This window comes from Scyliorhinus canicula, chromosome 14 (assembly GCF_902713615.1).
Source record: "Scyliorhinus canicula chromosome 14, sScyCan1.1, whole genome shotgun sequence".
Classification (NCBI taxonomy): Eukaryota; Metazoa; Chordata; class Chondrichthyes; order Carcharhiniformes; family Scyliorhinidae; genus Scyliorhinus; species Scyliorhinus canicula.
Window position 1 is genome coordinate 16,017,658 of NC_052159.1, and position 16,018 is coordinate 16,033,675.

The following is a 16,018-nucleotide window of genomic DNA, read 5'->3' on the forward strand; positions in this document are numbered from 1 at the left end:
AATAGATGTGAATGGGACATTAAGACCAATTTGCATTTATTTACATGCCCCCCACCTCCCACTAGCGCGCATCGTGGAGCTTGTTCATGCCGCCACTGGGGGCCGTTGGAGCATCGCGAAGGCACAGTGGTTACTGCTGCTGCCTCACCACACCAGGGACCCAGGTTCAATTCCGGCATGGGTGACTGTTTGTGCGGAGTCTGCACATTTCCCCCCCCCCCCCGTGTCAGCGTGAGTTTCCTCTGGGTGCTCCGCTTTCCTCCCACAGTCCAAAAATGTGCAGGTCAGTTGGATTGGTTGTGGAAAATTGCCTCTTAGTGTGCTAAGATGTGCAGGTTACGTAGGATTATAGGGATGGGTGGGGGAAGTGGGTCTAGATAGGGTGTTCTTTCAGAGAATGGGTGCAGACTCAATGGGCCAAATGGCCTCCTTCTGCACTGTAAGAATTCTATGCTTCTATTTCACAAATATTATTAAAATTGTCTTTACATTCAGAAGAACAGGAGGAGGCCATTCAGCCCCTCGAGCCTGCCCCGGCCTAACTCCATATACCTGCCTTTGGCCCATATCCCTTAATATCTTGGTTTAACAAAAATCTATCTCAGAATTAAAATTAACAACTGTTCTAGCTTCCAGTGCTGTTTGTCGGAGTTCCAAACCTATACCACCCTTCAAGTGTAGAAATGCTCCCTAACATCTCTCCTGTACGGTCTGGCCCCAATTTTCACACTATGCTGTCTCGATTTAGAATTTCCAACCAGTGGAAATTCAGTAAATTTGTATTCTGAATATTACTATAACTTGGATTGAGGGTGTCTGGGGTTGCCAATCAAATTGAAATTCAACCAAAGATTTATTTTCTATTACCTGGATAAACACTGCAATTTAAATTAAAACACAAAGAAATGATTTTCATTCCCCAAATATCATATTTTCACTGGACTTTCATATCCAAAGTAAAAGGAGGAACAGAAGTTACCGCACTGCCTTCAATACACAGACTTTTAAGTGGAGCGTATTCCGAGCGCTATCACTTCAGAATTTTTGTAGTCTTGTTGGAGAAACAGTGATCTGGATCTCATGGTCGGCTACAGAGCCTGGGTGCTCGCCCCTGGACTCAAAGAAAGTTTTGCTGAGGTCTGCGATCCCTTTGGTAACATCTTTACCTATCTCACTATGCAATGGATTGTAGGCTGTCCATGTAGCCAATCACATGAAAGAATTCTCACGGACAGTCAAACAGGGAGTGAAGAGCACTAAAATCGAATCATTTTTAAGAGCAAAATAAAAATTGGAACTTATTAGAAGCTGAAATATCAAGTTTCTTTCTTAAATTCTTTAAAAATCTAGTGGTAAATCATAATAGAGGCATTACAAGAATGTAAAAGCACTTTTCAGGTCTTTTCTGATCAACAATAGCAATTATACAGATTGCTGTTAACATCCCAGTTGTGTCTGACTGAACATGATGTAACTTTTTGGGGGGCTTCTAATGCGATGAGATATTGGAAAAGGGAATGATTTTGCCACGTCCATTGAATGTCGGCTCTTGTGGTGGTGGGGGGGGGCTAGTGTTCACTGTGTAACTGGTCTTCACTTTCTTAGGCAGATCCACGGGATTGAGGGCGGCTGGCTTCCATTCTGGTCTGATGGGTGCTGGGATGATTGATGAGTCCAATGTGTAATCTGCAGACTCTGACACATGCAGAGCAGGCGGTGCCTGAAGGGCTGGTTAGCTGGGTCTTTTTTGGGGTTTGCGCGCTCCCTACGACACCTCGGCATGTTCCCAAACAAAGTCTCTCAATGGGTTTGGCGCTGTGCCTTCCTCGATGATCCTTCTCCAGTTTGGTCGGTTACGACCCATGAGTCAGCAGGTATGTTTGATGCCTTCAGCGATGCTTTGAGGACATCCCAACACCGTGAATGATTGACCGCAACTCTGGGATTTCGGCATTAATTACGTTAAAACCTGAAGTTGCAGTCAGATGGGGAGGAGTAATGACAGTGAACGATGACAGTTTGTCCTCTCAAAATCTGGGTCATTGCTTACAGCAATAAAAAGGTGGCACGCGTACATTTATATGCAATAAACGTAACCAATCAGTAAATGCTTTTTAATCGCACTAATGAATGTAAAAAAAAATACACGCATGTTCATCCAAAATCAAATACTATATACAATGCAATATTAAATGGACAGTCAATATTTTTCTTTGCCTCAGGATTGAGCTGCCATCCATATTATTATATATAAGCAAAAAAGTGTTTTGGCCCAAGAGCGCATGATCACCATCTGACACACTACTTCAGAAACCGGTCCAACTTCTTCTGAATATTTTCAAAAGCGTCCCTTCCCAGATAGTCCACGTTTCCTTCTTCCCATCGACGGCGTTCCTCTGTTTGCAAGGACTGCATTGGTTCCACCTCCAAGGACAGGTCTGCTAAAGAGGTTGCTACATCCTCCTGAAGTGGGAGGAGGAGGGGGGGGGGGGAACAAAATACAAGATGATTCATGATTTTATGAATAACTAAAAAAAAGAGCAAAATAAAAAGAAACACAGAGCGGGAGACACAGACAGACAGAGAGGGATGGTGACACAGAGAGAGAGCGAGGGTGACACAGAGAGAGCGAGGGTGACAGAGAGAGAGAGAGGGTGACAGAGAGAGAGCGAGGGTGACACAGAGAGAGCGAGGGTGACACAGAGAGAGAGCGAGGGTGACACAGAGAGAGAGCGAGGGTGATACAGAGAGAGCGAGGGTGACACAGAGAGAGCGGGGGTGACACAGAGAGAGCGAGGGTGACACAGAGAGAGCGAGGGTGACACATAGAGAGCGAGGGTGACTCAGAGAGAAAGCGAGGGTGACACAGAGAGAGCGAGGGTGACACAGAGAGAAAGCGAGGGTGACACAGAGAGAGCGAGGGTGACACAGAGAGAGAGCGAGGGTGACACAGAGAGAGAGCGAGGGTGACACAGAGAGAGAGCGAGGGTGACACAGAGAGAGAGCGAGGGTGACACAGAGAGAGAGCGAGGGTGACACAGAGAGAGAGCGAGGGTGACACAGAGAGAGAGCGAGGGTGACACAGAGAGAGCGAGGGTGACACAGAGAGAGCGAGGGTGACACAGAGAGAGCGAGGGTGACACAGAGAGAGCGAGGGTGACACAGAGAGAGCGAGGGTGACACAGAGAGAGCGAGGGTGACACAGAGAGCGAGGGTGACACAGAGAGAGCGAGGGTGACACAGAGAGAGCGAGGGTGACACAGAGAGAGCGAGGGTGACACAGAGAGAGCGAGGGTGACACAGAGAGAGCGAGGGTGACAGAGAGCGAGGGTGACAGAGAGCAGGGTGACAGAGAGCGAGGGTGACAGAGAGCGAGGGTGACACAGAGAGAGCGAGGGTGCACAGAGAGAGCGAGGGTGACACAGAGAGAGCGAGGGTGACACAGAGAGAGCGAGGGTGACACAGAGAGAGCGAGGGTGACACAGAGAGAGCGAGGTGACGAGAGAGAGCGGGGTGACCAGAGAGAGCGAGGGTGACACAGAGAGAGCGAGGGTGACAGAGAGAGAGCGAGGGTGACACAGAGAGAGCGAGGGTGACACAGAGAGAGCGAGGGTGACAGAGAGAGAGGGTGACACAGAGAGAGCGAGGGTGACGCAGAGAGAGAGCGAGGGTGACACAGAGAGAGAGCGAGGGTGACACAGAGAGAGCGAGGGTGACACAGAGAGAGCGAGGGTGACACAGAGAGAGCGAGGGTGACACAGAGAGCGAGGGTGACAGAGAGAGCGAGGGTGACACAGAGAGAGAGCGAGGGTGACACAGAGTGTGACGCAGAGAGAGAGCAAGGGTGATGCAGAGAGAGAGCGAGGGTGACACAGAGAGAGCGAGGGTGACACAGAGAGAGAGCGAGGGTGACAGAGAGAGAGAGCGAGGGTGACACAGAGAGAGAGCGAGGGTGACACAGAGAGAGAGCGAGGGTGACACAGAGAGAGAGCGAGGGTGACACAGAGAGAGAGCGAGGGTGACACAGAGAGAGAGCGAGGGTGACACAGAGAGAGAGCGAGGGTGACACAGAGAGAGAGCGAGGGTGACACAGAGAGAGAGCGAGGGTGACACAGAGAGAGCGAGCGAGGGTGACACAGAGAGAGAGCGAGGGTGACACAGAGAGCGAGCGAGGGTGACAGAGAGAGAGAGCGAGCGAGGGTGACACAGAGCGAGGGTGACGCAGAGAGAGCGAGGGTGACGCAGAGAGAGCGAGGGCGGGCGACGCAGAGAGAGCGAGGGCGACGCAGAGAGAGCGAGGGCGAGCGACGCAGAGAGCGAGGGCGACGCAGAGAGAGCGAGGGCGACCCAGAGAGAGCGAGGGTGACGCAGAGAGAGCGAGGGTGACGCAGAGAGAGCGAGGGTGACGCAGAGAGAGCGAGGGTGACGCAGAGAGAGCGAGGGTGACGCAGAGAGAGCGAGGGTCACACAGAGAGAGAGCGAGGGTGACACAGAGTGTGACGCAGAGAGAGAGCGAGGGTGATGCAGAGAGAGAGCGAGGGTGACACAGAGAGAGAGCGAGGGTGACACAGAGAGAGAGCGAGGGTGACACAGAGAGAGCGAGGGTGACACAGAGAGAGAGCGAGGGTGACACAGAGAGAGAGCGAGGGTGACACAGAGAGAGAGCGAGGGTGACACAGAGAGAGAGCGAGGGTGACACAGAGAGAGAGCGAGGGTGACACAGAGAGAGCGAGGGTGACCCAGAGAGAGCGAGGGTGACACAGAGAGAGCGAGGGTGACACAGAGAGAGAGCGAGGGTGACACAGAGAGAGAGCGAGGGTGACACAGAGAGAGAGCGAGGGTGACACAGAGAGAGAGCGAGGGTGACACAGAGAGAGAGCGAGGGTGACACAGAGAGAGAGCGAGGGTGACAGAGAGAGAGCGAGGGTGACACAGAGAGAGAGCGAGGGTGACACAGAGAGAGAGCGAGGGTGACACAGAGAGAGAGCGAGGGTGACACAGAGAGAGAGCGAGGGTGACACAGAGAGAGAGCGAGGGTGACACAGAGAGAGAGCGAGGGTGACACAGAGAGAGAGCGAGGGTGACACAGAGAGAGAGTGAGGGTGACACAGAGAGAGAGTGAGGGTGACACAGAGAGAGAGCGAGGGTGACACAGAGAGAGAGCGAGGGTGACACAGAGAGAGAGCGAGGGTGACACAGAGAGAGAGCGAGGGTGACACAGAGAGAGAGCGAGGGTGACACAGAGAGAGCGAGGGTGACACAGAGAGAGCGAGGGTGACACAGAGAGAGAGCGAGGGTGACACAGAGAGAGAGCGAGGGTGACACAGAGAGAGAGCGAGGGTGACACAGAGAGAGAGCGAGGGTGACACAGAGAGCGAGGGTGACACAGAGAGAGCGAGGGTGACACAGAGAGAGAGCGAGGGTGACACAGAGTGTGACGCAGAGAGAGAGCGAGGGTGACAGAGAGCGAGGGTGACACAGAGAGAGAGCGAGGGTGACACAGAGAGAGCGAGGGTGACACAGAGAGAGCGAGGGTGACAGAGAGAGAGCGAGGGTGACACAGAGAGAGAGCGAGGGTGACACAGAGAGAGAGCGAGGGTGACACAGAGAGAGCGAGGGTGACACAGAGAGAGCGAGGGTGACACAGAGAGAGAGCGAGGGTGACACAGAGAGAGAGCGAGGGTGACACAGAGAGAGAGCGAGGGTGACACAGAGAGAGAGCGAGGGTGACACAGAGAGAGAGAGCGAGCGAGGGTGACACAGAGCGAGGGTGACACAGAGAGAGTGAGGGTGACGCAGAGAGAGCGAGGGTGACGCAGAGAGAGCGAGGGTGACGCAGAGAGAGCGAGGGTGACGCAGAGAGAGAGCAAGGGTGATGCAGAGAGAGAGCGAGGGTGACACAGAGAGAGAGCGAGGGTGACACAGAGAGAGAGCGAGGGTGACACAGAGAGAGAGCGAGGGTGACACAGAGAGAGAGCGAGGGTGACACAGAGAGAGAGCGAGGGTGACACAGAGAGAGAGCGAGGGTGACACAGAGAGAGAGCGAGGGTGACACAGAGAGAGAGCGAGGGTGACACAGAGAGAGAGCGAGGGTGACACAGAGAGAGAGCGAGGGTGACACAGAGAGAGCGAGGGTGACACAGAGAGAGAGCGAGGGTGACACAGAGAGAGAGCGAGGGTGACACAGAGAGAGCGAGGGTGACACAGAGAGAGCGAGGGTGACACAGAGAGAGAGCGAGGGTGACACAGAGAGAGAGCGAGGGTGACACAGAGAGAGAGCGAGGGTGACACAGAGTGTGACGCAGAGAGAGAGCGAGGGTGATGCAGAGAGAGAGCGAGGGTGACAGACAGAGAGCGAGAGTGACGCAGAGAGAGCGAGGGTGACGCAGAGAGAGAGCGAGGGTGATGCAGAGAGAGAGCGAGGGTGACACAGAGAGAGAGCGAGGGTGACACAGAGAGAGAGCGAGGGTGACACAGAGAGAGCGAGCGAGGGTGACAGAGAGAGAGAGCGAGCGAGGGTGACACAGAGCGAGGGTGACGCAGAGAGAGCGAGGGTGACGCAGAGAGAGCGAGGGTGACGCAGAGAGAGCGAGGGTGACGCAGAGAGAGCGAGGGTGACGCAGAGAGAGCGAGGGTGACGCAGAGAGAGCGAGGGTGACGCAGAGAGAGCGAGGGTGACGCAGAGAGAGCGAGGGTGACGCAGAGAGAGCGAGGGTGACGCAGAGAGAGCGAGGGTGACGCAGAGAGAGCGAGGGTGACGCAGAGAGAGCGAGGGTGACACAGAGAGAGAGCGAGGGTGACACAGAGAGAGAGCGAGGGTGACACAGAGAGAGAGCGAGGGTGACACAGAGAGAGAGCGAGGGTGACACAGAGTGTGACGCAGAGAGAGAGCGAGGGTGATGCAGAGAGAGAGCGAGGGTGACGCAGAGAGAGCGAGGGTGACGCAGAGAGAGAGCGAGGGTGATGCAGAGAGAGAGCGAGGGTGACACAGAGAGAGAGCGAGGGTGACACAGAGAGAGAGCGAGGGTGACACAGAGAGAGAGCGAGGGTGACACAGAGAGAGAGCGAGGGTGACACAGAGAGAGCGCGAGGGTGACACAGAGAGAGAGCGAGGGTGACACAGAGAGAGAGCGAGGGTGACACAGAGAGAGAGCGAGGGTGACACAGAGAGAGAGCGAGGGTGACACAGAGAGAGAGCGAGGGTGACACAGAGAGAGCGAGGGTGACACAGAGAGAGCGAGGGTGACACAGAGAGAGCGAGGGTGACACAGAGAGAGCGAGGGTGACACAGAGAGAGCGAGGGTGACACAGAGAGAGAGCGAGGGTGACACAGAGAGAGAGCGAGGGTGACACAGAGTGTGACGCAGAGAGAGAGCGAGGGTGATGCAGAGAGAGAGCGAGGGTGACACAGAGAGAGAGCGAGGGTGACAGAGAGAGAGAGCGAGGGTGACAGAGAGAGAGAGCGAGGGTGACACAGAGAGAGAGCGAGGGTGACACAGAGAGAGCGAGCGAGGGTGACAGAGAGAGAGAGCGAGCGAGGGTGACACAGAGCGAGGGTGACACAGAGAGAGCGAGGGTGACGCAGAGAGAGCGAGGGTGACGCAGAGAGAGCGAGGGTCACACAGAGAGAGAGCGAGGGTGACACAGAGAGAGCGAGGGTGACAGAGAGAGCGAGCGAGGGTGACAGAGCGAGCGAGCGAGGGTGACAGGGGGAGCGAGCGAGGGTGACACAGAGCGAGGGTGACGCAGAGAGAGCGAGGGTGACGCAGAGAGAGCGAGGGTGACGCAGAGAGAGCGAGGGTGACGCAGAGAGAGCGAGGGTGACGCAGAGAGAGCGAGGGTGACGCAGAGAGAGCGAGGGTGACGCAGAGAGAGCGGGGGTGACGCAGAGAGAGCGGGGGTGACACAGAGCGAGCGAGGGTGACGCAGAGAGAGCGAGCGAGGGTGACGCAGAGAGAGCGGGGGTGACACAGAGAGAGCGAGGGTGACACAGAGAGAGCGAGGGTGACACAGAGAGAGCGAGGGTGACACAGAGAGAGCGAGGGTGACACAGAGAGAGCGAGGGTGACACAGAGAGAGCGAGGGTGACAGAGAGAGAGCGAAGGTGACACAGAGAGCGAGGGTGACACAGAGAGTGAGGTTGATGCAGAGAGAGCGAGGGTGATACAGAGAGAGCGAGGGTGACACAGAGAGAGCGAGGGTGACACAGAGAGAGCGAGGGTGACACAGAGAGAGCGAGGGTGACACAGAGAGGGGGTGACAGAACTCACAAGGTGGATATGGAAAGGATTTTTCATCATTTAAGAGAATCTAGAACTCGATGCCACTACAGTATTTGAAAATAGAACTAAGAACATTACAGCAGAGGAACAGGCCCTTCAGTCCACCAAACCTGCGCCAATCCAGATTCCTTATTTAGACCTACTACTTATTGCCCAAAAGATCTGTATCCCTCCATTCCCCGGCCATTCATGGCGGCTGAATGACCCGGCTGATGAAGGCAATCATCCCGTATGCCTTCTTGACTACCTTATCCACCTGCATTGCCACTTTCATGGAACTATGGACCTGAACGCCCAGATCCCTCTGTATATCAATGCTCCTAAGGGTACATTTACTGTATAATTCACACCTGAATTTGATCTTCCAAAATGTTTCACCTTGCTTTTGTCTAGATTGAACTCTATCTGCGATTTCTCTGCCCAACTCTCCAATCTATTTATTATCTACTGTATTCTCTGACAGTCCCCTTCACTATCTGCAACTCCACTTATCTTAATGTCATCTGCAAACTTGCTAATCAGACCATCTACATTTTCCTCAAACATGGTGTGTGCACTGATTCCTGTGGGACACCAGTTACAGATCTCCATTCTGAAAAACTCCCTTCCACTGTTACTCTCTGTCTCCTGTTGCCAAGCCAGTTCTTTATCCATCTAGCTAGCACACCCCGAATCCCATGCGAATTTACCTTTTGTACCAGTCTGCAGGACCTTGTCAAACACCTTACTAAAGTTCAGGTAGTCGACATCCACAGCCTTTCCTTCATCAAATAATTTTCTCACCTCCTCAAAAAACTCAATCAATTTGGTAAGACATGACCTTATCCGCAGAAAACCATGTTTCCTACCACTAACAAATCGATTCGCTTGATAGTGTGAATAAATCCTGTCTTTTAGTATCAGCAGCTTCCCCACCCCTAACGTCAGGCTCACCGGCCTATAATTACCTGGATTATCCCTGCTTCCCTTCTTAAACAAAGGGACAGCATTGACTATTCTCCAGTCCTCTGGAACCTCGCCTGTGGTCAAAGATGATGCAAAGATATCTGTTAAGGCCCAAGCTATCTCCTCTCTTGCCTCCCACAGTAATCTGCGATTTATCACAAAGGCCATAATGCATTGTAAGATATCCAACATTTTCTCCTTCATTATGCTGACATGTCCTAGAGTATTCACACACCCATCCCTAACTTCAACATCCATGTCCATCTCGTTAGTGAATACCGATGCAAAGTACTCATTAAGGATCTCACCCACTTCCTCTGACTCATACATAACTTCCCTCCTTTGTCTTCAGGTGGGCCTACTCTTTCCATAGCTACCCCCTTGCTCTTTATATATTCATAAAAGGCCTTGGGAGTTTCCTTGACTCTGCTTGCCAATTACATTTCATGGCCTCTTTTAGCCGTTTGAGTTTGTTCCTGCTTTCTATATATTCTTCAAAAGCTTTGTCAGTTTGTCGTTGCCTAGATCTTATGTATGTTCCTTTTTCTTTTTGACTAATCTCACAATTTCCCCCGTCATCCATGGCTCCCTAATTATGCCATTTCTGTCCATCATTTTCACAGAGGCATGCCTGTTCAGCATTCTAATCAACTGGTCTTTAAACGACTGCCACATATCAAATGCGGATTTACCCCCAAACAGCCGCTCCCAATCCAGGTTCGCCTGCTCTTGCCGAGTTCTGTTGTAGTTGGCTTTTCCCCAATTTAGCACCCTCACTCCAGGACCACTCTTGTCCTTATTCAAGAGTATTTGAAAACTTATGGAATTATGATCACTATTCCCAAAATGTTCCCTGACTAAAAAACTTTGGGTCACCTGGCCAGGCTTATTCCCCAAAACCAGGTCCAGTAAGGCTCCATCACTGGCCGGAATATCAATATACTGTTTCAAAAAACCCTCCTGGACACACCTAACAAATTGCTGTCCATTCAAACCTCAGGCACTAAGGGAGTCCCAGTCAATATGGGGAAATTAAATCACCATCACAATAACCCTGCTATTTTTGCATCTTTCCAGAAACTGACTACATATCTGTCCCTCTGTATCCTGCCTGTTGGGGGGCCTGTAACACAACCCCAACATTGGGATTGCACCCATCCTATTCGTGAGCTCTACCCATAATGCCTCACTGCAGGATCCCTCCAAAATGTCCTCCCTCATCACAGCTGTGATATGTTCCCTCACCAGTAATGCAACTCCCCCACCCTTCCACCTCCTCTGTCTCCTCTAAAACATTGATATTCCAGAACGTTAAGCTGCCAGTTGTCTAAAACATAGATATCCCGGAACGTAACTGAAATGAAATGAAAATCACTTATTGTCACAAGTAGGCTTCAAAATGAAGGTACTGTGAAAAACCCCTAGTCGCCACATTCCGGCATCTGTTCAGGGAGGCTGGTACGGGAATTGAATCGTGCTGCTGGCCTGCCTTGGTCTGCTTTAAAAGCCAGCTCTTTAGCCCTGTGCTAAACCAGGCTAAATAAGCTGCCAATCCTGTCCCTCCTTCAACTATGTCTGCATAATAGCAACAATATCATAATTCCCCGCATTAATCTAGGCTCCCAAGTTTGTCCATGTTACCTGTTATACTTTTTGCGTTGAAGCAAATGCACTCCGGACATCCAGACCCACTGAGATCAGCGACCTCCCGCTGCCTGCTCTCCCTCTTAGCTATATTTGCCTTAGTCTCGAGCTCTTCCCCAGTCTCTACACTTGCTGGCCTGATGCTCCCCCCCCCCCCCCCCCCCCACCCCGCCATACTAGTTTAAAACCCTCCCAAACCACATTAGCAAACCTCCCGGCCAGGATATCGGTGCCCCTCCAGTTTAGGTGCAATCCATCCTTCTTGTATAGGTCCCACCTTCCATGGAAGACATTCCAGTGATCCACATATCTGAAGCCCTCCCACCTATACCAGCTCTTTAGCCATGTATTCAACTGTAGTACCTCTCTGTTCCAAGGCTCACTAGCACGTGGCATGGGGATTAATCCTGAAAATACTACCCTAGAGGTCCTGCTTTTGTAATGTCTTTGCATTATTTCTCTTCCGACTTATGTCATTTGTACCATGGACAATGACATCTGCCTGTTTGCCCTCCCATTTTAGGATGCCCTGTACCCACTCAGAGACATCCATGACCCTGGCACCAGGGAGGCAACACACCTGAAGTCTCTTTCATGACCACAGAAATGCCCATCTGCACCCCTGACTATTAAATCCCCAATTAGTATCGCTCTGTTATGCTTTGCCCCTCCTCTGTACCATAGAACAGTACAGCACAGAACAGGCCCTTCGGTCCTCGATGTTGTGCCAAGCCATGATCACCCTACTCAAACCCACGTATCCACCCTATACCCGTAACCCAACAACCCCCCCCTTAACCTTACTTTTTAAGACACTATGGGCCGGCCATGGTGCCATCACTCTCATTACTGCTGCTGCCACCTGATGGACCATCCCCCTCATCAGTATCCAAAATGGCATACATATTAGAGAGGGGCACAGCCACAGGGTCACCTGCACCGACTGCTGCCCCGTCTGGCGGTCACCCATCTATCTTCCTGTACCTTGGGTGTGACCACCTCTCTATAACCTCTATCTGTGACGCTTTCCGCCATTTGGGTTGCTCCTTAGTACCTCCAGCTGCTGGTATTGCCCATTTAAAACAGAGAGGAGAATATTTGTTTTCTCTAAGAGGGTTGAGAGACTTTGGAATTCGCTTCCTCAAAGGGATGTTGAGGCAGAGGTTTTGAATATCTTTGAAGGCAGAAATAGCTGGAATCTCGGTAAGAAAGGGGTTGAAGATTATCGGGGGTCAGCAGGAATGAGGAGTTGAGATTAAAATGAGATCAGCCATGATCTTGTTGAATGGCAGAATAGGCTTGAGTGCCCTACTCCCACTGGGGCAGCAGGGTAGCATGGTGGTTAGCATAAATGCTTCACAGCTCCAGGGTCCCAGGTTCGATTCCCGGCTGGGTCACTGTCTGTGTGGAGTCTGCACGTCCTCCCCCTGTGTGCGTGGGTTTCCTCCGGGCGCTCCGGTTTCCTCCCACAGTCCAAAGATGTGCGGGTTAGGTGGATTTGCCATGCTAAATTGCCCGGAGTGTCCTAATAAAAGTAAGGTTAAGGGGGGGGGGGGGGGTTGTTGGGTTACGGGTATAGGGTGGATACGTGGGTTTGAGTAGGGTGATCATGGCTCGGCACAACATTGAGGGCCGAAGGGCCCGTTCTGTGCTGTATTGTTCTATGTTCTTAATTCATATGCTGCATGCAAGAATGAATAGGAGAGCAAAATATGCAAACTCATATCCATTTATTGATAAAGGGAGCGGGAGAGAAAGAGAGATAATTTAGCAAATTGCAGTCATGTGAACTGATCCAAATGACTAATTTCGCCAACAAATTGGGAAACATGATTGTCAATAAAGCTGAAATTTTAGTAAGAATGGCGATGTGCATTTTACTTCGCAATCAGCACTTGAAAGGGAATACCTAAAATTTTAGATACAACACTTCAACATTGATATCACAAAATGTAAACTGTTCCATTTTGGATGCTGATCGACATGCTTGTGCATTTTCTGGTCTTATTTCAGATGCTCAGCATTAGGATCTTTAGAGAAAAAAAAATTTGCTTCCTATCAGATGGATGTGATCGCATTAAAGAGCTGCACCAGGGTGTTGCCTGGGCTGGAGCATTTCAGCGATGCCAAGAGGCTGGGGTTGCTTTCCCTGAAGCAGAAAAAGCTGACAGGGTTTGGGGGGGGGGGGGGGGGGGGGGGGGACACACAACCTGATTGATGTGTATAAAATTATGAGAGGCACACATACGGTGGATATGAAGGAACTTTCCCCCTTCACGGAAGGATCAATAACCCAGAGGGCCTAGATTTAAGGTAAGGAGCAGGACGGTTAATGAAATGAAATGAAACTCGCTCATTGTCACGAGTAGGCTTCACTGAGGTTACTGTGAAAAGCCCCTAGTCGCCACATTCTGGCGCCTGTTCGGGGAGGCTGGTACGGGAATTGAACCGTGCTGCTGGCCTGCCTTGGTCTGCTTTAAAAGCCAGCGATTTAGCCCAGTGTGCTAAACCAGCCCCGGTTAGAGGGAATGGAAGGGGAAAACCTTTTCACCCAGAGGGTGGTTGGAATCTGGAACATCACTGCCCGAAAGGGTGGTAGAGGCAGGAACCTTCACAACATAAGACAGCTGGGTTGTAATGCAGAACAAGGCCAGCAGCGCAGGTTCAATTCCCGTACCAGCTTACCCAAACAGGTGCTGGAATGTGGCTTTTCACAGTAACTTCACGCTTGTGACAATAAAAGGTTATTATTATTATTGACATTTAGATGAGCACTTCAAAATGCCACAGCACTCAAGGCCAAGTGCTGGAAAATAGGGTTAGAATAGATAGGTGTTTGATGGCAGGCATGGACTCAATGAGCCAAAGGGCCTGTTTCCATGCTGTCAATGAGATATATATGACAATAATGTAGAGCTCCCAACACAGGGTACATTCACAACACAGTTCAAAGCCTGTGTATCGCATCACAGTTGAAAAACAATCAGCATTTCCTTTCCACTTCCCACCAGGATATCCGGACTTGCATTTATATAACCAAGTGAAATGAAAGAATGAAAATCGCTTATTGTCACGAGTAGGCTTCAATGAAGTTACTGTGAAAAGCCCCTAGTCGCCACATTCCGGCGACTGTTCGGGGAGGCTGGTACGGGAATTGAACCAGTGCTGCTGGCCTGCCTTGGTCTGCTTTAAAAGCCAGCGATTTAGCTAGGGATGCTAAACCAGCCCCTTAGGGATCTTCCGAATGAAGTTAGGGAAGTTAGGATCTTCAGAATGTCCCAGAGCACACCATAAATAACGAAGGACTGTTTGAAGTGTAATCTGTCACATTGAGAGCGCACATAGCTGCTAATTTGCAGGCACCAATCTAGTCACAAACAGCATTTTGGTCAGTCAAGCGACTGGCAGTTAAATGTTGGTTAAATGAATTTCTTGAGGCGGCAACCAGGTGTGTAGATGACATGGATTTTAGCAAAGCCTTTGACAAGGTCCCACATGGGTGACTCAAAGAAGGCAAATGCACCTGGGATACAGTGTAATTTGGTAAGGTGGATTCAAAATTGGCTTAGCTGTAGGAGACAGACGGTGATGACAGATGGCTGCTTTAGTGTCTGGAAGCCAGTGACAGTGGCATACCATAGGGATCTGTGCTGGGTCCCCTATTATTCGTCATTTATTTATTTTATAAATTTAGAGTACCAATTAAGGGGCAATTTAGCGTGGCCAATCCACCTAACCTGCACATCTTTGGGTTGTGGGGGCGAAACCCACGCAAACACGGGGAGAATGCGCAAACTCCACACGGACAGTGACCCAGAGCCGGGATCGAACCTGGGACCTCGGCGCCGTGAGACAGCAGTGCTAACCACTGCGCCACCGTGCTGTCCTTCTTCATCATTTATATAAACAACATAGATGGCTTTGTGGGGGTCGGATCAGTATGTTTGTGGATGACACAAAGATTGGTTGGGAGGTTAACAGAGGTTGAGTGTCTTGGGTTACAGGAATATATGGACGGGATGATCAAATGGGCAGAAAAGTTGCAGATGGAATTTAACCCTGAAAAGTGAGAGGTGATACACTTTGGAAGGAGTAATTTGACAGGGAAGTATTGGTATTCAATGAATGGCACCATACTGGGAACATCCGAGGAACAAAGGGACTGTGTTTATCCATAGATCTCTGAAGGCAGAAGGGCAGGTTAATGGGGTGGTGAAAAAGGCATATGGGACCCTCGCTTTTATCAATCAAGGCATAGATCACAAAAGCAGGGAGGTCATGTTGGACTTGTATAGAACTTTAGTGAAGCTACAGCTGGAGTCGTGTGTGAAGTTCTGGTCACATTATAGGCAGGATGTGATTGCACTGGAGGGGGTGCAGATTCACTACGATGTTGCCTGGGGTGGAATATTTAAGTTATGAAGAGAAGTTGGGATAGGCTTGGGTTGTTTTCGCTGGAGCAGAGATGATTGAGGGGCGATCTGATCGTGGTGTACAAGATTATGAGGGCATATACAGAGTGGGTAAGAAGCAGCTGTTCCCTTTAGTTGAAGGGTCAGTCACGAGAGGACACAGGTTCAAGGTGAGGGGCAGGAGGTTTAGGGGGGTATTTGAGGGAAAATGTGTTTACCCAGATGGTGGTGACGGTCTGGAATGCACTACCAGGGAGGGTGATAGACACGATGGGTCAAATGGCCTCCTTCTGCACTGTAAATTCTATGATTCTACGATCAGGGTTGGGAGAGGATACTGCATTGGGCTTGGCAGACAAAAGCGAGCAGCTGGGAAGGACAACAGAATATGTATGTACCAAGCCATTGGGGCAGACCTGGCAAAGCGCAGAGCCAGCTTTAACCAAGCATTATTAGAAGTCCCCGATCGCAGTTCCGAGAAGCACCATCACTTCTGATCACCTAAACCTAAAAAGGAGGGACTTTCCCACTTCAATCTCAGAAGGTACAGAGTCTGAAGAACCCCCACCCTACGCACGCTCATCAAGCGAAGCTCAGGGTTGGCATCCTGCCCAATACTCGTGTCTGGTGGATGTGGGTCTGAACACCATTTCCCCCAACTCACCACATCACGCAGGAGAGCCTGTAAACCATTGGCCCTGTCCGCTGGTAGCGGCTTTGGAAGAGGCGTTTGCA

At 51.1% G+C, this 16,018-nt stretch overlaps 1 protein-coding gene across 21 annotated transcripts in view; it reads right to left on the reverse strand.

The window, feature by feature from the left end:
* Positions 1 to 2,097: 2,097 nt before the first annotated feature.
* Positions 2,098 to 16,018, reverse strand: part of LOC119977548 (glycogenin-1-like) — a 164,299-nt gene continuing 150,378 nt past the window's right edge. For 18 of the 21 annotated variants that reach the window (XM_038818606.1, XM_038818610.1, XM_038818605.1 and 15 more), the window contains one exon: positions 2,098 to 2,463. In XM_038818606.1, coding sequence (XP_038674534.1) covers positions 2,302 to 2,463 — 162 coding nt within the window. In that variant the 3' untranslated portion in view covers positions 2,098 to 2,301. The remainder of the gene's footprint in view (positions 2,464 to 16,018) is intronic. The other 3 variants (XR_005463213.1, XR_005463216.1, XR_005463214.1) reach the window with 2 other exon arrangements.